We start from the raw sequence: 24719 nt of genomic DNA on the forward strand, positions 1-24719 counted from the left end.
GAAGGGGAAAGGAGGAGCATGAATCATGTAACCATGTTAAAAATGAATATTAATAAATGTTAAAAAAATGTAGGGTCATTCTTGTGAGACAAATTCATAGGAGGTTATAGAGTATAAATATATGTTATATTATAATAGATGATACATATAACAATATAATTTTATATATTATATTATAATTTATTGTCTTATACACAACATACAATATATTATTATATATTACACATATAACCATATAATATAATATATATGCATATAAATATTCAAACTGGATTAATAGGGCATATAATAACATAGTGTAACAGTATAACATAAATATGGCATGACATAACATGGAAGCAGCATGACATAGTGAAAATCACTGGAGAATACCTAGATTCAAATCCCACCTACCTCTGATACTTTCTTCTAAAGTCTCAAGTAAGTTGATCTCCCTGTTAACTCAACTGTAAAATGAGGAGGGGTTGAACTTGCTGGTCAGCTAGGTACCTTCCAGCTCTAGATATATGATCCAATAGCTCTTGGTTGTTTTTGTTGTTTTTTTTTTAACCCTTACCTTCTATCTTGAAATCAATACTAAGTATCAATTCAAAGGCCAGAGTCCTAAGTGCTAGGCAAAGTTAGGCCAAGTGATTTGCCCAGGTGACACAGCAAGGATGTGTCTATGAACCCAGGACCTCTTGACTCTAGGACTGGTTCTCTATTCCCTGAACCACCTCGCCATCCCATATCTCTTCTAGCTGTTTAAAATGACCTTATTTATTGAGATCATGATCTACTTCTACCCTAAAGCAATCTTATCTACATATACTTTTACTTTATACACATATCTTTTGAGATCTTCAGCATTACTCTGAAATGTCAGAAGTGAATATAAGATTTTGAACACCTTTCATGTAATTATATATAGCTTTGACTTCTTCATCCAAAAAGTGCCTATTTATATCTTTTAACCATCTTATCAATTGGGGAATGACTCATATTCTATATTTTTGACAAAGTTCACTATATATTATAGATGTGAGACCTTTAAATAAAAAACTGTCTATAAATTTTCCCCAACTTAATGCTTTCTTTCTAATCTTAGCTACATTTGTTTTATTTGTACAAAAGCTTTTCATTTTAACGTATGCAAATCAATACAACTCTAAGATATCTCACATCTATCTAATTAGGTAAAATGATAAAAGAGTATAATAGCAAATGTTGGAGGGGACATAAAAAAATGGGGACACTAATACACTGTTGGTGGAACTGTGAACTAATTCAACCATTTTGGAGAACAATCTAGAATAGTATTTAAAGTGTTACAAAACAAGTGTTACAAATATCTTTTGTCCTGGCAATTCCACTATTAGGTTTATTTCCTAAGAAGATCAGAGAAAAAGGGAAAGAACCTATAGTTCTAAAAAATTATAGCAGCTCTCTTTGTGGTTGCAAAGAATTTGAAATTGAGGGAAGATCCATCAGTTGGGGAATAGTAAACAAGTTGTGGTATATGATTGTGATGCAATACTACTGTGCCACAAGAAATAATAAACAGGTTAATTTTAGAAAAACATAGAAAGACCTACATGCAATTATGAAGAATGAAACAAGCAGAACCAAGAGAATATGATATATGCCAACATATTGTTTGAAGAATGACTTCTGTATGTCCACCTATAAAGAAAGCACTGATAAATAGAATTGTTAGACATAGTTTTATATATACATCTATCTTTTTGTGAAATGATACCTTCTCTAATGGAGAGGAGAGGATGGAAAGGAGTTAACTGTATATTTTAATGTAACAAATAAATAAATTTTTAAAAAAGAAGTAATTTAAAAAAGAAGCGAATATAAGAAAAACATGAAAAATGATGGGATTTTATATTTATCAAAATATTTTGAAATAGAATCTATATTTGCAGAAGGTAAGCATTTGAAAGCATTTGTGAAATTCTTTTCAAGATATATGATTAATGATTTTGCCAGAATTTTTCCTTGTTTTCCAAAGTGGAATCCTATCCATAATTGCCATTAAATTTGCTCAACTTAGCAGAATATAAAATAACCCTAAATCCAGCTTTTGTGATACTCAGCTTGTCTTGGGACATCTCTTACTAGATGCTACAGGAGATCCCTGCCTCACTTTAGATTCAGCATGATGTCAATACAAGGTGGCAATGCTATTATCTTATATTTAGATAGTATTTTAAGTGATTTAAGACTTGTACTTTCTAATTTGCAGTTTCCAATTTGCAAATTATTTCACATGCAATCTTTTATTTAATCCTCATAAGAGGGGCAGCTGGGTGGCTCAGATTACGATTTGGGATAAAAATATTCATAGTATTATATATGTCATATTACCTTTGTAATAAGTTTTTTTTAACACAGCCCTCAAGTCTAGCATATACACATACATATTATACACACACACACACACACACACACACACACACACACACACACACACACAAAGTCATTCTTTGTACTCAATTCTCATGTTCTATAATTCTCTATTCACAACTTTAAAAAATCAGAGGGAATATCACAATGGTTCACTGGATTGTAATTTATGCATTTTTGGAAGACAGTAATGATATTTTTCCCTGGTTTTCTTTATAACGGATCTCAAGTGAATTCTGTCTATTTTCTCTCACCAAAATGTGTACTCTGAAACATTTTAAATTGCTGTCGAGTTTATTCTTCATTTTCTTCTGCACATCCTAGTTGGCAAGTTAGCAGTTGAGGATAGGGGTGAGAGATGCCATTCATACCATTAACCAGTCATCTGAAGAGTCCACCTTAGTTAGAAGTTAAATCCAATCCCTCCTCCATTCCTTTGTCAAATTGATCTTCCTAAAGCTATGTATGACTGTGTCACACCTCCATTCAGTAAACTTATTTCATCTCAAGTCAAATGTAAAATCCCTCTGCTTTGCACTCAAAACCTTTTACAACCTGACTTTCTCAAGCCTTTCCAATCATTTTATAACTTGCCCCCACATCTTCCACAATCCAATAACAGTAGCCTCCTTGCTTTATCTTTCAATTCTAGGCATTTTCACTGGCTTGTAAATTCTATGCCAGGAATTATCTTCTTCCTTATCTCTACCTCCCACCTTCCCTGGCTTCCCAACTGAAATCCCATTTTCTATAAGAAACCTCTATAAGTCCTTACTGCTCTCAGGAAGTACCTTCTCTTTGTTGGTTGTAGATATTTTGCTTCTACATATTTGCTTTCCTGTTGTCTCCTCCATTAGACTTTGACCTCCTGCACAGCAGGAATTGTCTTTTGCATTTCTTTATATCTTCAGCAAGCTCTGTGCTTGGCATATAGTATATACTTAACAGAGATTTTTTGATTGACTACCTTATATTAGGAGGTATTGTTATACTCAGGGGAAAAAAAACCACTGACTCAAAGTTACCAGTTCTAGGTTTAAATTCTATTTTAGACTACTTATTTGAAATTGAACAAATCATATGACCTCCTTGGGCCTCAGTTTCCACATTAAGAAATTGAAGAGGTTGGATTAGATGACATATAAAGTCCCAACTCTGAACCTATTATACTTTATGATAAAGAAAATCAGCAAAAGTCTCTTGTTATATGTGAGCTACTACTCAAATTTTGCCAGAGAAGATACAATGTGAACTCTTAGTCTGATAAAAAATAAATGTTAGTTGGATTTTTAAAATATAAGTTCTTAGGAAAATAATATTTTAACTCATTTTTGTTTTTATTTGTTTGCTTTCTTGTGTTTCAGGGCTGCTTAACAACTCCCAACTCCCCTTCTGTGAATTCTCGTTCCCTTACATTGGGTCCATCCCTCTCCCTTAGCAACATCTCTGGAGTATCATCAGTAAAGTCAGACATGAAGAAGCGTAGAGCACCTCCTCCTCCATCAGCAACACCATCAGTAACACCATCAGCAACACCATCATTGCCAAGCACCGAGACATTTGGTCAAGACAAAGTGTCAGAAAAGGTAAGGGCATATTGTTTGGACATAGAATTGGTGGTTCTTGAATGTAAGAAAGTCTCTGCATAACAGAAGATAACTATAATTCATCATCCATTTCATTTGACTCCATTATTACTTTTCTCATGTTTTTAGGATAAGAAAACAGATTCACTACATATAAAATGGATCTGGATCTTTTAAAAAATTTCCCATAACCATCTTTTAAGTATAAATGGTTGTCAACATATTGCTTGAGTTGTTGAACCAAGACAGTGCTTTATGGTAATAGTCTAGCCAACTTTTACTACTGGATCCTTCTGAGTCTGCTTATTTCCATCGGCCATTCCATGACTCCATACTTTTCTTTTTTCCTTTTAAAGAGATCTTCATCAAAGATTAGTATTAAACTTCATGGTACAGTGTATGCTTCCGTCTGGCTAAATGTCATGAATGTAGACATACCAGGAAGAAAATACATGCATCTCAGTAACTTGAACAGCTAGAATACATTGTATTTATGTGGTAATGCTTAACTATTGTTAGGAGAGGAATCCATCCCTTTACCACTCAAGATATTCAGACTGAAACCATCCTACTTCCTTATATTCACTCATTGGTGAACTGCTTTTTTGCAAATACCTAGAGTCCCGGTGTTGTTTCACTGGGGAATTTGCTCTAAACCTGATTTCTCTACTATATGACTTCACATCAACTTGTTAGACTTACTCCCAATAGTGAACAGTTCTCACGACCCTGAGCTGAATAGGAATTGATGTGTATTGCATATACTCAAATGAAACCAAGAAAAGAAAAACCTTGAAAAAAAGTTGATTCAGAGTCTCAAAAACTCTGAGATTGTCCTAGGAAATTGAGTTTATTAGTTTACATAATGACGGTTTGTGCTGCCCAGTGTTTAAAAAAAACTTCCCTTTTTAAACTCTTTAAAGGAATGCAGAATCTTTCTAGGTGATTATAACATTAAGTGTTGAAGGAAGCACCTGTAAGCATGGAGAATAGGCTCCTATTGTCAGAGACAGAATTACTACTTTGATTCTTTCCCTCACCTCTTTTCTTTGGCTTTCTCTTCCCTTCCTACCTTCACGTCACATATGCACACTCTTTGAAACATCCAAACCCTGAGCTCCCAGTGGATAGGGAAGTCTTTCATACTGTTCTACAATGGTCCTTTTCAAGGCTTAAAAATGTACCATAGGGGGAAAAATTCTTCAAAGAAATGTTTTTTCAAAGTCTGCCTTGTATTGTACCACACACGTCGGTCTCCAGGATTTCCTAATACTTGGGTATGTTGGGATTCAGGATGGGTGAGACTCTGCTACTCAAGACAATATATGAGTCACCCAAGGTCAAGAGACGTACTTTATTATTTATTTTGAAGTATGACAGTCTGACTGCTTGGTTTGATGTATTTTTAAATTCTCTCTCAAACCATTATATCCATGACTATTTGAATCTCAGCTTTCTACAGTGATATCTGAAAAAAAGTATGAATGACAAACTTAAACTCGCACACTCTTTGATTTCTGCCTACTCAGTTGACTTGTTTCCACTATCCTTTGTGTCATCTCCTATTGTATTCTCCAGGTTTCTCTTTACCTATTTTATTATCATCCCCAAATGCAAACTAGAGACCCCTCTTGGTCACCATCCCGTAGCCTCCCTAAAATCAAATCCCTTTATTTTAGAGACTGACCTCAGGTTTTTGACTTGATGACCTCTGGCTATCTTCATAGGTTCAGAGATCTAGAACTAGAAAGCCATCTCAAACACCATCTAGTCTAAGCTTCATGTTATAGATGGAGAAACTGAGACCCAGGGAGATTAAGTGACTTGACCATACAGATAGAGCCAAGATCTGAAGCCAGGTCCTCTGCTTTTGGAGGCAAGGACCCTTTCTTCTATAGTAGTCACCTGCTTAGACAGATAACTTCTGTCAGTCATAATTTTGGTTTATCTCTTTTGTCCTTAAATCCCTGCCTTGTGTTATTTCCTTATTTCCGTTCCCAAATCTCCCCCCTCCCAAAAGGTCCCATTCTATCTTTTCTGTTGCTTAGGTGCTTGACACTCAGTAGTGTTTAACTCTGTGACCCAGAGAGCTTCTCAACCTCACCCACAGAACTCTGACCCTGAAATCTAAAGGAACTCCTTGACATTCAGAGCCCAAGTCTATTTGTTGTGCCTCTAGTACTTTTTCTTCTTAAGGAAAAGATCTTTTCTTCCTGTTGTAAAAACAGTTCCTAATCTTACTCTGTGTTACCTTTCCTATGATGCTTTAGCTGTCTTTGGACATATAAAGAAATGTAGCTACAAGTAATGCAGCACTTTATCAGCAATTCGTATTAATGAAAAGAGAACAAAAAGCCCATTTCTAAAATATGCCTGTAGTGGATCATTTTCATTCACCTTGGCTACCTAGTAACATTAGACTTCAAAGGCGTTTAGAGACTTCTCATGAGAGGTATACCAGAGTTAGGATTCAAACCCAGGTCTCTTGATTCTAAACCTATTTTGCCAGGGAATATTCATGTGGGACCTCTTGGGCAGGCTGTCAGTCCCTTCTCAGAAGAGTGTTCTCAAATGCATAAAATAAAATACCATTTAGGATTGAAATGAAAATGCCATTTTTCCACCATCTAAGTTCACAGATTTGAAATCTATTCTTGGATCTCGGGTTAAGAATTCCTGCACTATATAGACTATGCCATCTCAATTCAATTCATCAAGTGTTTATTAACTACCTAGAAAACAGAGGGAACTAGATAGTACAGCGAATAGGACATTAGATTCAGGAAAACTTGAGTTCAGTTTCTTCCCCAGATTCTTACTAGCTATGTGACCCCCTTCTACTCAAGCCCTTGGTATCTCACTTTCCTCATCTGTAAAATAGGGATAGTTAATAGCACCTACATTCCAGGACTGTTTTCAGAATCAATTAAAGTAAAGTGGAAAGTACTTTGCAAACCTTAAAGCATGATATAAATGCTAGCTATTAGTAATAGTAATATTTATGGTATTGGTTTTGACTTATTACCCTCTCATTTGCAAAGAAATTTTTACTTGGGGAAAGATGTTTCCTTTTTAAATGCGACAACAAAAACAGTTTTGCTTCAAGGTGTTTTTTGTTTATTTAAGAAAAAGTGTTTCCAGAATGAGAAGTATATGTATAACTGCATCATTGCAGTTTTATTTTCTTTATGTCTTTCAATTCTCTCACCCATAGTAAGTGAGCAAAATCAGCTACTATGAAAAATAGTGTACAATAAATAGAATTAGTTGGTAATTAGGAATAAGGAAGAGAGTCTCTTTTTTAAAAAATTATAGTGGATACACACTTGATTTATTGTCTCTGTTTCTGTGCATCCTATAAAAAGGCATCTTAGAAACAGATTCTCCTTGTAGATAATAAGGGTTTTGCAAGAAAAGATTTCAACACAGATACCACCTCCTCCCTGTAACCTCCTTGATGTCTTTTCCCAACCAGAAGTTATTCCTCGCTCATCTGAAATCATGTCTTTGTAATTTTATTAAACACTAATCCCTATTAGAATGTAGGATTCTTAGGAAAACATGTCTTAATGATGTCTTTGTCTCCCCAGAACCTAGCCAGGTGCATTGGTCAATGTATGTTGAATAAATGGCTAACTGAATCTATTTTTCCTTATCCTACTTTCTGAGTTAAAATGGATAGCTAGAGATTAGTTTGATTGGTGAGTATTCGAAGTATAAATTGAGAGGAAATCTAAAAAACGTTCTTCCTTTTATGCAAAGAAATACTATGATAGTTTATGTCTTCTCTGAGAGATAGAGAGGAAGAGTGGGATGAATGTTGGACTTGGAATCAGGAAAACCTTAATTCAAATCCAGCCTAAAATACTTAGTAAATTTATGGCCCTGAGCACACATGCTTTTTTTTTTAAGTGTTGGTTTCCATATCTCATAGAATCATAGATCTAGAGCTACAGTATATACCACATTGGCATCCCCACTGTTTTACAGAATGCAGTTGAAGGAATAATGTCCAGGGGTTCTGAAAGCTAGATGGGAACCAAATGTGAAGGATCGCAAAAGATAAAATGAATGGGAACTAACCATATATCCGTACTTTGCATAATTTCCCAGATAATCCTGTTTTAATTTCTCAAGTCAGTAACATGATGCTGCATTGCCATCATAAAACCCTCCATTTCTAATTTTTAAAAGATCCATAAAACAATCATTTGTTCAAAGTTTCTTTGTCAGCATATTGTTGATTAACTTCATTAAGATCTCTGTGATGGAAAATCCACTTAGTGTTACTATGATTATTGTTATTATTAAGAATGAGTGAGGACGCCAAAGTTATGATAATTGTGATACAGATGAACTGTTATTTCAGTCTATTTGGTTTTTCAGTATCAGTGCAAAAAAATCCTCAAAAATATCATTTGCAGATTTCTGGGAAAGGAACTTAGAAATGTATTTTTGTTGGTAGTGTTGGGGAAGAACGTCAGTTCTTTCTTAATAGACTTCCTTCCATAAAAAGATAAGATGTTTGTTTAGAAAGCCTTATTATGTGCGACTGTTGCTAACAGGAATATCCTGAAGAAGAAGGGTTTTTTCCCAGTGATGTGACTAGTTGATGAAAAAATTGAAGTTCTTGGGTTTTGACTTAAAATAAATACCTTAATATGAATTTTTTTCTGAAAAATATATTTAGAGATATAAGATTTAAGGGGCAACAGTTTCAAACATTTTCTTGTCTATCTAAAGCCTTCTTTCATTTTTGCCTTTTCATTTAGACACATTTTGTCACTAGTCGACTCAGAATTTTTCCTTTAGTATTTGGGATTTTTCCAAATTGATTTGGTATAACTTTATGTAAAACTGCTGATGAAGGCATTGGTACCAAGAAGAGAGAGGTTATCTTTCAGCTGGACAGTTTGCATTTATAACCACTTTAAGATTCACCATCCAGTATATTTGCCTTGACAGTGGGTACTGTTTTGGTCCATGTGGCTGGGACAAGCATGGCAGATGAACAGTGAGTTGCATCCGGAATCTAAAAGAAGAAAGAAAGGGACCTGAATTTGATAGGTGAAAATTTTCAGTTAATTTCAACATTCTCAAGCTGTTCCCCACCACAAAAATGCCATTTTTTAACCACAAAGGTCATACAAATAGTCTTAATATATTTCAGTGATAACCAAGGTTTTAGAAATTGAATACACAAAGAGTCTATGAAATTCTCCACTTAGGGAATTGCAGGTTGGATAATTCTCTCCACTTAACACAGATTGCAAATGAGATCTGTCAGACTATTCCTTAGTAGGTAAATTCTAGGAAGTTACTTGAGGCACATTAAGGTTAAGTGACTTGCATAAGATCACCTAGCTGGTATCCCATGTCTTCTTAAATCTCAATCTAACACTGCACCAACTATCGCCCAGAGCAATGGTGTTAGAAATGTGGTTGATAGTAAAATCAGGGTATGTTCCTGCAGTTTCAGGGGTATAATTTCCCAGATAAAGCCACAATGATGACACACGGTCACCCTATATAATTTCCAAGAATGAAACTTAGATTAAGAATCTGTTAGATATTTCAGCAGACTTCAGATGGATTTGAAAGTCCTTAAGAAGAAATGTATGAAAGAGCTGCCTTAGAATCACTGAATAACACATCTCTAGTAATAAAAAGTTCATTCTTTCTCAAGTGTCCTCTTAAAATCCAATCTTTTAGTAGTCATTATATCAGTACATAAAGATAAAAAATTTGTGTCTAGGCAATAGGGAAAGGGAGATGGTTGGTTGGCAGGGATTATATTCCCTCCTTTCCCATTGCCTTTTATTTTTTAACCTTTCCCTTCTGTACTGGTTCCAAATCAGAAGAGCAATAAGGACTAGACATTTGAGGCTAAGTGACTTGCCCAAGGTCACTCACCTAGGAAGTGTCTGAGGTCAGATTTGAACCCAGAATGTCCCATCTCCAGGCCTGGCTCTTTATCCACTGAGCCACCTAACTTATCCCTCCTATTGACTTCTACATTTGGATATATCAAGGTCTCAATCTAGACCTATTGCCAGAGTAAGATTTAATAGATGGAAAACTCATCCACAATTTGAATCACCATAAAATAGAATAAAGTATGTACAACAAAGATTGAAGCATATTTCATAGATCTTTGTGGAATATTCACAGGGGCCCAACTATGTAATAATAATGACAACAACTATAATAATAATAAGATAACTAACACTTATATAGTGCTTATGAAGTACCAGGTACTGTGTTAATAATTTTGCAAATTTTATTTTAGTTTGTCCTCACAATAGCTCTGGGAGGAATATGCTACTATTATCCCCATTTTACACTTGAGGAAACTGAGGCAAACAAAGTTTAAGTGACCTGCCCAGAGTCACATAGATATTACGAATCCCAGGCTGCATTTGAACTCAGTTCTTTTTGACTCTCAGCCTGATACCCTTTACACTGAGTCATCTAGCTGCCACATATAAAATAATCACAACTGGGGGGTGGATATATTATAATCTTTACCTGTGGATAAATGACCCATATTGATAAGATTATAACTCCATTGGAATATAATTATTGATAAGTATAGGACTTCTGGGTTAAGATGGCTGCAGAGTCGAAGCAGGGCTCTTAACTCTTCTAACCAAGTGATACATGATACTTCAAAAGGACACAAAAACCAAATCCAGATGAACGAAGGGACCCCACAATAGGGCACAGCATTGAAGGTATGCGGGATCAGGGCATTTCCAAAACATAAGGGGGTGAAATAGCTCCCATCAAAATGCAAGCTGAGCAACCCCCCTCCTCGACCCCACCTACAGTCCCAGAGTCAGTTCACAAGAGTTAGAGCAAGCGTGAGGCATTCACTAAATTCTTGGCAGCTAACTGAGATCACCAGGGCCCGCTCCTGAAAGCAGCAAGACTTAAGACCCCAAGAGGCTAAAGAATGTGGACTTCGAACACGGACCTTGAACTCAGACCTTGGGCCCGGACCTAGAGCAGAGGGGTGACAGACTGTGGAAGCAGGGCCCTGAGACTCATAAAGGAGCCTCAGGCAAAGGAGCAAGTAAGGGGACCACCAGAAGGCTTGACCTTAAGAACAGCTAGACTTGAGAACCAAGGAGCCTAAAGAGTGCAGACCGTAGTCACGAGGATAAAGCTGAGAGGGCTGCATGGCTTTGTGACTCAGGCAAAAACTGGTCCAGAGCTCTATACACAGAGAGCCTACTCACCTCACCTAGACTTCTGACTGAGAAGGAAAAACCAGCATAATAATGACAAACAATGCCCAAGAACTAGTCAAGAGAAAAAACAAGAGGAAAGGATTAATACTCAAAAACTTTTACACAGAAAAAATCCAGACAGCGGAGCAGAAAGTAGAAGAAGACAAATAATTAAACACATCCAAACCTTCCCAAAAAACTTAAAATTGGTCACAAGCTCTTGAAGAGTTCAAATCTGAGATCATGAGAAAGATGGAAGAGATTTGGCAAGAAAAGTGGGAAATAGCTCAAAAGGAAATTAACAGGTTAAAAGACAGAAACTTCCAATTGCAGAAAGATGCACAAAAATCAAACGAAATGATAAGCAAATTGGAGACCCAAATTAAATAGCAGGAAACCATGAAAAACAAGATAGACCAAATCAAAAAGGAAAATCAAAAGATTATAGTAGAAAACCAGTCTCTAAAGACCAGAATTGGGCAAGTAGAAGCCAATGATCTTGGAAGACAGCAAGAACTAATAAAGCAAAGTCAAAAGAAGGACAAAATAGAAGGAAACATGAAATATCTCACTGAGAGAATGACTGATCAAGAAAATAAGTCTAGAAGAGACAATTTGAGAATCATTGGTCTTCCTGAAAAATCAGAAATTAATAGAAATTTGGACACCGTAGTACAAGAAATTATCCAAGTAAACTGCCCTGATGTTCTTCAACAAGAGGGCAAAAAAGACATTGAAAGGATCCGTAGATCACCCTCTACACTAAACCCTCAAAAGTCAACCCCCAGGAATATAATTACCAAATTCAAGAGTTTCCAAGTTAAGGAAAAATATTACAAGAAGCCAGAAAGAGACAATTCAGATATCCAGGAACACCAATCAGGATTACACAGGATCTGGCAGTCTCCATGCTAAAGGACTGCAAGGCATGGAATATGATATTCAGAAAGGCAAGAGATTTGGGTCTACAACCAAGGATCACCTATCCAACAAAACTGACTTTATACTTCCAGGTGAAAGTATGGACATTCAACAACATAGAAGATTTCCAAGTATTTGCAAAGAAGAGACCAGAACTAAATGGAAAGTTTGATATTCAGCCACAAAAATCAATAGAAACATGAAAAGGTAAATAAGAAAGAGAGGAAAGAAAGAAAACTCTTATTTTTAAATTTGCTTCAAGGGCTTCAATAAGATCAAATTATTTGTATTCCTATATGGAGAAATGTTATGGGTAATTCTCAAAAATTGTATGCACTATTATAGTAATTAGGAGAATTATTCATAAGGAGAGGTTGGAGTACTAAATGGTCTAAGATGATACGGAAAAAAAACAGTCAGTGGCGGGGGAGGGGGACTAGAAGATGGCACCAAGAAAAACTTGAAGGAATAAGAAAAATATGATAATCTATATCACACAAAGGGGGCATGGGAAAGAGAGGGGATGAATGCTTTCATAAGAAGGAGAGGAAGAAAGCGTTAATAGGAAATATTTAAAACTTATTCTCAGCACAATTAATCCTGAGATGGAAGAGTAGCTATATCCATTGGGATATCGAATTCTATCTTACCCTATGGAGAAAGTCAGAAGGGATAAACCAAAGGGGGCAGTGGGTTGAGGAGTTCAGAAAGGGAGGGGAAGACAGTAGGGAGTGAATTCATTAGGCCTTAAAAATAATAAGAGGGGAACAAAAAGAGAGGGGGTGGAAAGGGAAGTAAACTAAGGGAGGGGATAAGGGAGACTGATATAAACAACCCACTAGCTTAAAAGGAAATAGCATAAGAAGAAGGGGCAGAACTAGGAGAGGATATCAAAATGTCAGGGAATACACAGCTGATAAATATAACTCTGAATGTGAATGGGATGAACTTGCCCATAAAGCAGAAGCAAATAGTAGAGTGGATTAGAAACCAAAATCCTACCATATGTTGTTTACAGGAAACACACATGAGGCAGGTAGACATACATAGATTAAAATTAAAAGGCTGGAGCAAAATTTATTGGGCTTCAACTGAGAAAAAGAAGGCAGGAGTGGCAATCATGATTTCTGACAAAGCCAACGCAAAAATAGATCTGATTAAAAGAGAGAGGGAAGGTAATTACATCCTGATAAAAAGCAATATAGACATTGAGGAAATATCAATACTCAACGTGTATGCACCAAATGGTATAGCATCCGAATTTCTAAAGGAGAAACTGCCAGAGCTCATGGAGGAAATAGATAGTAAAACTATACTAGTGGGAGACCTAACTCTTCCTCTATCAGATCTAGATAAGTCAAATAAAAAATAAATATGAAAGAGATAAAGAGAGGTGAATGAAATCCTAGAAAAATTAGAGTTAATAGATATGTGGAGAAAAACAAATAGGATCAAAAAGGAATACACCTTTTTTCCAGCAGCACATGGTACATTCACAAAGATTGACCGTGTACTAGGGCATAGAAACATGGCAAACAAAAGCAAAAGAGCAGATATAATAAATGTAATCTTTTCAGATTATAATGCAATAAAAATAATAATTAGTAAGGTCACTTGGACAGGCAAATCAAAAATTAACTGGAAATTAATAATATGATTCTCCAAAATCAGTTACTTAAAAAACAAATCATAGAAACAATAATTTCATCGAAGAGAATGGCAATGATCAGACATCCTTTCAAAATCTGTGGGAAACAGCTAAAGCAGTACTCAGAGGGAAATTTATAACCTTGAGTGTATATATTAACATATTAGGGAGGGCAAAGATCAATGAACTGGGCAAATCAAAAAACTAAAAAGGGAACAAATTAGCAATCCCTAGTTAAAAACTAAATTGGAGATTATAAAAATTAAAGAAGAAATTAATAATATTGAAAGTAAAAGAACTATTGAATTAATAAATAAGACTAGAAGCTGTTACTTTGAAAAAACAAATAAAATTGACAAAGAATTGATCAATCTATTTTTAAAAAGGAAAGAAGAAAACCAAATTATTTATATCAAAGATGAAAAGGGAGACCTCACCTCTAATGAAGAGGAAATCAAGAAAATCATTAAAAACTATTTTGCCCAATTATATGCCAATAAATATAGCAATCTAGGTGATATGGATGAATATTTACAAAAATATAAATTGCCTAGATTAACAGTAGAAGAAATAGAATACCTAAATAATCCCATATCAGAAAAAGAAATTGAATAAGCCATCAAAGAACTCCCTAAGAAAAAATCCCCAGGACCAGATTGTTTCACAAGTGAATTCTATCAAACTTTCAAAGAACAACTAATCCCACTATACAAACTATTTGACATAATAAGCAAAGAAGGAGTTCTACCAAACTCCTTTTATGATACAAATATGGTACTGATCCCAAAGCTAGGTAGAACCAAAACAGAGAAAGAAAACTACAGACCAATCTCCTTAATGAACATAGATTTAAAAATCTTAAACAGAATACTAGCAAAAAGACTTCAGCAAATGATCACGAGAGTTATTCATTATGATCAGGTGGGATTTATACCAGGAATGGAAGGATTGTTCAATATTAGGAAAACCATTCACATAATTGACCATATCAATAACCAAGCCCAAAGAAATCACATGATTATCTCAATAGATGCAGGAAAAGCCTTTGACAAAATACAACACCCATTCCTATTGAAAACACTAGAAAGTATAGGAATAGAAGAGCCTTTCCTAAAAATAATAAACAGTATATATATAAAACCATCAACAAACATCATCTGCAGCAGGGATAAATTAGAAGCCTTCCCAATAAGATCAGGTGTGAAACAAGGATGCCCATTATCACCTCTATTATTTAACATTGCACTAGAAATACTAGCAGTAGCAATTAAAGAAGAAAAAGAAATTGAAGGTATTAAAATAGGCAGTGAGGAGACCAAGCTATCACTTTTTGCAGATGATATGATGGTCTACTTAAAAAATCCTAAAGAATCAACTAAAAAGTTAGTGGAAATAATCAACAACTTTAGCAAAGTTGCAGGATACAAAATAAATGCACATAAATCATCAACATTTCTATATATTTCCAACACATCACAGCAGCAAGAGTTAGTGAGAAATGCCATTTAAAATCACCCTAGACAATATAAAATACTTAGGAATCTACCTGCCAAGAAAAACACAGGAATTATACAAACACAATTACGAAACTGTTTCCACACAATTAAAACTAGATCTAAAAAATTGGAAAAACATTGATTGCTCATGGATAGAACGAGCTAACATAATAAAAATGACCATCCTATCCAAATTAATTTACCTATTTAGTGCTATCTATACCTATCAAACTACCAAAAAACTTTTTTTTTTCCTGAATTAGAAAAAACTTGAAGAAAGTTCATTTGGAAGAACAAAAGTCCAAGAATATCAAGGAAAATAATAAAAAAATATGAAGGAAGGTGACCTAGCAATACCAGATCTTAAACTGTACTATAAAGCAGTAGTCATGAAAATAATATGTACTGGCAAAGAGACAAAAGGGAGGATCAGTGGAATACACTTGGGGTAAGCTACCTCAGCAAGACAGTCTATGATAAACCCAAAGAACCCAGCTTTGGGGACAAAAACCCACTATTTGACAAAAACTGCTGGGGAAATTAGAAAACAATATGGGAGAGATTGGGTCTAGATCAATATCTCACACTCTAAACCAAGATAAATTCAGAACAGGTGAATAACTTGAATATAAAGAAGGACCACAAAATTGCATACTTGTCAGATCTCTGGGAAAGGAAAGATTTTAAAACCAAGCATGAGTTAAAAAAATTACAAAATGTAAAGACATCAAAACTATCAACAAACACATGAAAAAGTGTTCTGAATCTCTTATAATTAGAGAAATGCAAATCAAAACAACTCTGAGGTACCACCTCACACCTAGCAGATTAGCTAACATGACAGCAAAGGAATGTGGTGAATGTTCGAGGGGATGTGGCAAAATTGGGACATTAATGCATTGCTGGTGGAGTTATGAATTGATCCAACCTTTCTGGATGGCAATTTGGAACTATTTCCAGAGGGCTTTAAAAGACTATCTGCCCTTTGATCCAGCCAAAGCATTGCTGGGTTTGTATCCCAAAGAAATAATAAGGAAAAAGACTTGTACAAAAATATTTATAGCCAAGCTCTTTGTGGTAGCAAAAAATTGGAAAATGAGAGAATGTCCTTCGATTGGGGAATGGCTGAACAAATTGTGGTATCTGTTGGTGATGGAATACTACTCTGCTCAAAGGAATAATGAACTGGAGGAATTCCATGTGAATTGGAATGACCTCCAGGAATTGATGCAGAGTGAAAGGAGCAGATCCAGGAGAACATTATACACAGAGGCTGATACACTGTGGTACAATCGAACATAACGGACTTCTCTACTAGCAGCAATGCAAGGATCCAGAGCAAGGCTGAGGGACTTATGAGAAAGAAAACTAGCCACATTCAGAGAAAGAACCGTGGGAGGAGAAAAACAAATGCTTGAACACATGGATGGATAGGGATGTTATTGGGGATGAAGACACAAATGATAACTCTAGTCTAACTATCAATAATATGGAATTGGGTCTTAATCAGTCTATGGGAGGGGGTTTGGGGGAAAGGGAAAGAACATGAAACATAACTATGGGAAAATACTCAAAATAAAAATGAAAAAGATGAAAAAAGAAATATAATTATTGACGTATTTAAGATTTACATATAATATTTGCTTTGGCCAAAGTGGGTCCATGGCCCCCCAAAATTAAGAATGAACCCTTGGTTTATAATATATTTTAGGCCATTTCTTTAACCAATTCAAATTGATAGCTGTTTTGGAGCTTTAAAGACTTAAAGTTATCTCAGGTATGGAGAGGTTAAGTAATTTGCCTATGCTGTTACATTGGATAGGGCGCTAGACTTGGAGTTAGGAAGAAGAGTTCAAATCTTGCCTCAGACACTTATTAGATATGTGACTTCTGGAAAGTCATTTAACCTACCTGTGCCTCCATTTCCTTAAAATAAGTTGGGCTCAATAATTTCTAAGGTCTTTTCCAGTGTTTAATATATGATCCTTTGATAAATAATGTAAATCATTTCATCTTGGAATTCATGATGCCTAGTAGTTGAATCTTATGAGAGATAGTTGTCTACATTTTAGAAGAACGCATCAGATTTCCAGGGGGGGAAAGAGGAATTTTTTGCAGTTAGAAACCATTGGAAGTTTAAGAGAGAGAGACAGAGACAGAGACAGAGACAGAGAGAGACAGAGACTAACAGTGATAAGATGAGATCTTCGAGACTTTCAATAATTTAATTCCAAAAAACTTTAAGAATAGTGGTGTCTGATGATCAATCTAATATTTGAGAAAGTCTGCTTATTGAGAGGTTATATCTAAGCCTGGGCCCTTCAGTGACCTCAAAAGAGCAAAAAAAAATGTGCCAAATAAAGTATAAGTAAATGAACAAAAAGAAGGCATAAGAAAAAATTAATTATAAAGAACACTTCACAGAAAAATTGACAAATTTTTTAAAGTGAGTAAATGACCAAAAAGAGTTTCTAATAAGTTAAAAAGGACTACAGAGGGGGCAGCTGGGTAGCTCAGTGGAGTGAGAGTCAGGCCTAGAGACAGGAGGTCCTAGGTTCAAACCCGGCCTCAGCCACTTCCCAGCTGTGTGACCCTGGACAGGTCACTTGACCCCCATTGCCCACCCTTACCAATCTTCCACCTATGAGAAAATATACCAAAGTACAAGGATTAAAAAAAAGGACTACAGAGTAAAATAATTCATTAGACAAAAATAAAAATGCAACAATAACCTCCAAATAATGTTTTAAAAATATTAATAATTTTTAAATAAAAGAAGGAAGAGGAGAAGGATAAACTTTTATAGCACTTCAAGATTTTCAAAGTACTTTTCATGTATTAACTCATGTGATCCTCAAAACACCCCTGTGAGGTAGGTTCTATTATTGTCTCTATTTTGAAGATGAGGAAACAGAGGCACAGAGAGAATTGTCTTTTTCAGGGTCTCACAGCTTAGTTAAGTGTCTGGAATAGGATCTGAACTCCGGTCTTCTTTACTTCAAAGTCCTGAATTCTATCCATTGACCTACTTAGCTGCTTCATAAAATTCCCCAGAATGATTTTTAATATTAATACAAAAATTAAAGGAAGATACAAGATAGATTTTAGGACAGGAAAAGAAGTTCTTAAAGAAGAATTGAAAAGACAAATACAGGAAAAGGTAATTTAGGGAAAATAATGGAGAATTGTTCTAAAGCAGTAGACTCTGGCAAAAAAGGAGCAGATCTAGAAATCAGAAATGCAGATATGGAATGAAGATGAATCTGTGATCTCATCATCTTAGATATTCCCTTCAGTGTTGCAGACTACAACCTTGCATCTTCTAAGAGTCTTGCCCTAAACCTCCCATTAGCTTGCCACAGGAGATCTATTCATTGTTCTTGAGAACAATGATTATCAAGAATAAAATCTAAAGAGCACAGATTAAAAATACTTGAGATTTTTAAATATCATCACAATTGAACTTGAAGTCAGAATATGAAAAGACAATATAATTATTGTTATGCTTTGGGCAGAACATGGTAAAAGTAGAAGCTTGATTATCATATTTAAGAAACTATGCCAGATAATTAGCCTGAAATATTGGAAGTAGAAGGTGAAATATTATCAGAGGGTTTTAACTTTTCTGTGTCATGGACTTTTTCAGTTATCTGGGTAAGCCTTTGGTTGTCTTCATCTTCACAGGATGTTTGTAAATGATAATGTAGAGTTTCAAAGGAAGCCAGTCATATTGCTATTAACATGCATTTTTTGACATCCAAATTTATAGACCCTTGGAGTCTATAGACTTACTGGTTAAGAACTCCTGATATAAATCAATAGAATCCACAAATTAATAACGAAGGGAAATCCCAACTTTAACATTACAGAAATGTTGTAGTCAAGTTCTGGGATTTTAGTACTAACTACTAAATCTTCTAATTCTCAGAAAAATAATATGAATCATGCAGGCTAGTCTTTTTTCCTTGAGAAATAAAAGAGAGGGCTAAATCTGAAACTTTAAATAGCAAAGGAAATCTGTGTCTTTTGGAATAAAATTCTGCAAAGTCAAGCTTAACTATAAATGAAAAAAAAAAAGGTCTTTTTTTTCCAAAAAGAAAGGCACCTGAATCATTCTTATTAGAAAAGACAGCAATCAGCAAAGCAATAGATTTTCAAATCAATTAAATAACTGAAACTTTAAAAAGGTAAACAATTTTATATCATTAAAAGGTCAAGAAGCCATTTTATGTTCATATACTTCAAAGATATTACAAAGCTATTTTTTAGAATTTTAATCTTATTTTAAGGCCAGTGAGAAAAGAAAGAACATTTATAGATGAAATCTCAACCAAATAGAAGTGTCTTGCCACTTTTTTTAAGGAAAAATACTGAGGAATTAATTTTCTAGAGAAGAGGTTATATCAAAAAAATGCCCTGTTAAAAAGAAAATGAAGTAAATTACAAAAATAATAAAAATAAACACGTGCCATCTAGTTTTAAAATTTGAAAAAAGCAGAGGAAGAGAAGCAAGAACAAAAATATTATTATTCAGGGAGCTCTCTAGTGAGCTTAGCATTTAAGAAGATAAGGATGGCATCCATCCATCCAGCTATCTATCTATCTACCTATCTATCTATCTGTCAGTCTATCTGTCTGTCTGTCTATCCATATGTCCATACATACATACATACATCTGTCCAACTATGTATCTATCTATCTGTCTATTCACATACCTATGTATCCATCCATCCATCCATCCATCCATCTATCTATCTATCTATCTATCTATCTATCTATCTATCTATCTGTCTGTCTATCTGTCTGTCTCTCTGTCTATCCATATATCCATCCATCCATCCATTCATCTGCCTTTCTATGTATCTATCTATGTATCTCTCTATCTAAAAATCAATCAATCTATCTATCTGTCTGTCTGTCTGTCTCTCTGTCTATCCACATATCCATCCATCTGCCTTTCTATGTATCTATGTTTCTCTCTATCTAAAATCTCTCTATCTCTCTATCTATCTCTCTATCTATATCTATATCTGTCTGTCTGCCTATTATATATCCATGTATCCATCCATCCATCCATCCATCTATCTTTCTATCTATCTGTCTATCTGCTTACCTACCTATCTATCTCCACACACATTTTTGTATTTAGTTCTAAGGAGTAAGGGCTAGGCAATGGGGGTTAAGCGATTTGCCCAGGGTTATACAATTAGGAAGTACCTGAATCCAAATTTGAACCCAGGTTCTCCTGCCGCTGGCCCTGGCTCTCAGTCCAGTGAGCCACCTAGCTCCCCCTTCAGACTGATTAAATATTTCTCTTCCTTCTATGCTCCATACTCTGTGCTATGGACAGACTGGCTTATTGTTATTTCATATAAATGATGTTACATTTCCAGCTTCCATACCTGGAATATGCTCCTGCCCCACTTCTACTTCTACCCCCAGACCCTTCCAGTCTCATCTCACATACTACCACCTTTGAGAAGCCTTTCCTGGTTTCTTCTCTACCTCCTTTGGTTAATGATCCATGATAATAAATTTTGTATTAATTTTGTATGTATTCTATGTTTACCTAATTTGTGAATCTTCAGCTTGGCATATTAAAAAATTGGATTAGGAAAAAAAAAAGAAGACAAGGATGATAGCCAGTTGCAGGAATGGTTCCAAATAATATCAAGAAGGCTAAACCCAAATATGTGAAGAATCCTATGGATAAAGACAGGGAGTTTTAAAAGACATATTCTTAGCAGAGGAAAAAAAAGAAAAAACAAAACAAGGAAGACCTTTGTTTAAAGCAGTTTGTCAATATTAAAAGATAACAGAAAAAAAAACCAAACCACTCAGTTCTTTTTTTATTTTTATCCTCTATCAAGTAGAGTGCTTTTTAGACTGAAAAGATAAACCTGACCCAAGGAAATAGAAACTCAGATAAATGAGGAAATGGTAATACTAGCAAGAAAAGCTAATATTTGTATTGTTCTCATAGGTCTGCAAAGTATTTTACATACATTATTTCATTTGAGCCTCACAAACCTTGTAAATAGATGCTGTTATCATCTCTGTTTTACAGGAAAGGAAACTGAGACTCAGAGAGGTTAAATGACTTTCCCAGGAACACACAGCCAGCAAAGGTCTAAGTCAGGCTTTTGACTTGGGTCATCCTGACTCTGAAGTCCAATACTCCCACCAAAAGAGCTCCTAGATACTCTATAGGAGTTTGACTTCTGTCCCAGCTGAGGTCTCATACTCAGGGTAATAAAAGTGGTGAGCTTTCAGGAATGATTTGAAATGTATTGAATGATTGGAGATAGATTAAAAAATAAAAAGAATTTATAATAATGAAGGAAAAGAATTCTGTAAACATTTGGGCTTCCAATAAATTCCAGAACAGCTTTTTTTTAATTAGGTAGTTTGATTTTTTAAAACCCTTAACTTCTGTATATTGGCTCCTAGGTGGAAGAGTGGTAAGGGTGGGCAATGGGGGTCAAGTGACTTGCCCAGGGTCACACAGCTGGGAAGTGTCTGAGGCCAGATTTGAACCTAGGACCTCCCGTTTCTAAGCCTGACTCTCAATCCACTGAGCTACCCAGTTGCCCCAGAACAGCTTTCTTAAGTACCAGAATTATATATAATTGGGATGATGTTCTGAGCCCAAATTCATTTCAGGGTTTCTAACTGTACAGTGTCCAAACATAGGAAGGGATGGAGAGTTAGTAAGAGAGGAATGAAAATAGTTGCGTTGCAAAAGTAAGAACCCAGTTGAAACTGCAGATCCTGTCAGTCATGCATGATAGTAGATGGATGAATGCATGAATAAAATGAAATACTTCTTTATTCTTCAATGTAGTACCTGGCACATCATATGTACTCTGGCCTTGCCTTCTTTCTGTTTATATAGGTATATCTTGCATGATTTGTCTTGGTCCTTGTAAACACTTAAGGTTATCTCGTTTTTATTCTAAATATATACAGAAGGAATTGCTGATTACTGTTTTTGGACCTTGTTCTACTTCGTTATCTGCAGAGAAAGTAATTAAGATAAGAGATTTATATGAGAATGGTAACAGACCTTGCCCCCCTTACCAACATACTTTCCCATGTGGCTTTTTTTAATGGACCCCAAGATTGAAGTGTTTGCTCATTGTTCCAACACAAGTGTAAACTTGGTCTCAAATGACATTAAATTTATAAAGCTAATTTTATACTTTAAGTTCTATCACAATTTGCAGAATGTTCCCAACAGCTAAAGAGCTTATTATTTACACTAATTTCTAGCCTTCTTGTTAAGGTTTAGAAGGTTCTTTTCTCTCCCCTCCCCTTTATTAGAAGCAGATAATATTACTTCATCGTCCTTACCTTCAGCCATACCTCTGGGGCCTGAGCCAGGCTAGAAAGCTTAGACTACCTGTAATTAAAACTACTGCTGTGCTAATAATTCCCTCGTTGACTTTATGCTTGACAGGAGCAGAACTATGTACATTCCAGTTAGGCACTGTGGCCCCAGACTGAAACTTCCTCCCTCATTGGTTAATATTTTTGGTCAACCATTCATTCATTCAACAAACATTTATTAAATGCTAGCTGTGTGTGGAGCTCAGTGTTAGGTCCTAGGGGAAATAAAACAGTTTAGATAGACAAAGCCCCAGCCCACATGGAGGCTAAAATAGTCACAGAAAACAACTTTTTGTTTTCCCCAACCAGGAAATTGAAATAAAATCTACTTCTTGTCCAAGCAGACAGAATTATTCTTATAGTATTTCTCTAATGGTAAATTACATTTATTTCTAACCATGAGTTGTTGAATGTTGTTACATTTCCCTTATGCCTCCTGGCATTACAGTTTTTTGTTTGTTTGTGGTGGGTTTTTTTTTTTTATCTCTAGTGAAAAAGTGAAAATAGCACTGAATTTGGACCCAGAAAACTTGGGTTCAAGTTCAGAATAGCTCTATGATCTCAGTTAAATCTGTTTGCATTTCAAAATCTCAGTTTCCTCATCTGAATAGTAGGGACATTGATACCCAGGTATCTGCTTCATAGAGTTGATATGAAGATCGGATGGATAATGTGTGCAAACTACTTCATTAACCATTAAGTGCTATCCAAATGGCAGCTGTTACTATTATCATTTAGACCCCAGAACCAGGTATTTTGATGGTCTTATTTGCAAGGCTATTGAGCTTGGCCCTGAAGAGAGGGGGTGACCCTAGGACTCAGCAAATCCTGCCTCACATTCTTATTGTCTCTCTGATCCAAAGCAAATCACTTCTTCTTTAAGTAACCAAGGCAACTCTTAAGATTCTAAGCTACAGAACATCATAGACTTGGGGGTAAACCTTAGAAGCCACTGAGCCCAGCTTCCTTGTTTTATATATAAAGAAACTGAAGGAAGGAGAGGATTAGTCCTATGTCCAGGGTCACAGAGTTAGTTGGTGCCCAAGGTGGGATTTCCTGACTCCTAGGTCCATACACTATCCCCTACCCCATATTACCTCTGTGTGTTGTCAATCCTCACATCGATGGAAGGCTTTTGCACCTGGAGTTCCTTGCACTGATCAACTCAAAAATCTGGACAAAAACAACAATAAACAGAACAGCTAATGAAATATTTGTTATTATGAAATCCGGGCATTACGTGGTAATTATCGCCTGAACTTAGAACATTCCTTTGTCTTCAGATCCAAGAAGAAACTTGGCAGTTGATGAACCATGGGAAATGCAGTTTTGCCTGAGGCTTCATTTGCATTTTGTTTGAAAAAGCTAGACTTGCTAAAATGGGTTGTTAGGAGGTATAGGAAAAGCCCCTATAGTGAGAGATTTAGATATGAAACCAGACATCTAGAGATTGTTTAAATTTCCTGAAAAAATACTATCGGAGCAACTTGGGTAAGTGATTTGTTAAAAGCTAACTGGACCACTAATGCTGGGATCCAGGCACTGCCCCTTTGTTAAGTTTTTCTCAATAGAACAGAAGCAAGAATTTTTCTCAGGCTGTTTTTTTTTAAAGCTTAGCATCCTAGAGCTAGTATGTAATATTTGGCCTTTGTCTTCAGTAAGGGACTTCACTGTGAATCATTTGAATCAAAATCAAAAACTGTATTCAACAATCTCCCTGATTGCAGTCCAATAAATATTAAGCTCCTACTCATAGGATAGACATCATAGATACAAAGACTAAAGGGCATAATTTCCTTATCCTCTCTAGGAGATTACATTCCCTAGAGGTTTAGGGGTACATGAACATCTTTAAGTGGAATCCCAGGTAGGGAGCAACAATAAAAAAAGAGATTGATCAGCCAGTAAGCAAATTTTAAAAAAAACAACACACATCTTAATCTTTGTCTCAGAATCTATATTAAGTATCAGTCCAAAGGCAGAAAGACAGTAAGAACTAGGATTAGGCTTTTGGGGTTAAGTGACTTGCCCAAGGTCACATAGCTAGGACATG

General features: G+C 35.5%; 1 protein-coding gene across 2 annotated transcripts in view; it reads left to right on the forward strand.

The window, feature by feature from the left end:
- COBL (cordon-bleu WH2 repeat protein) overlaps positions 1-24719 on the forward strand; it is a 351447-nt gene that overhangs the window by 184495 nt on the left and 142233 nt on the right. For both annotated transcript variants that reach the window (XM_044671172.1, XM_044671249.1), the window contains exon 7: positions 3759-3980. In XM_044671172.1, the coding sequence (XP_044527107.1) occupies positions 3759-3980 (222 nt within the window). The remainder of the gene's footprint in view (positions 1-3758; positions 3981-24719) is intronic.

The sequence above is a fragment of the Gracilinanus agilis genome, chromosome 1 (genome assembly GCF_016433145.1).
Source record: "Gracilinanus agilis isolate LMUSP501 chromosome 1, AgileGrace, whole genome shotgun sequence".
In the NCBI taxonomy this organism is placed as follows: Eukaryota; Metazoa; Chordata; class Mammalia; order Didelphimorphia; family Didelphidae; genus Gracilinanus; species Gracilinanus agilis.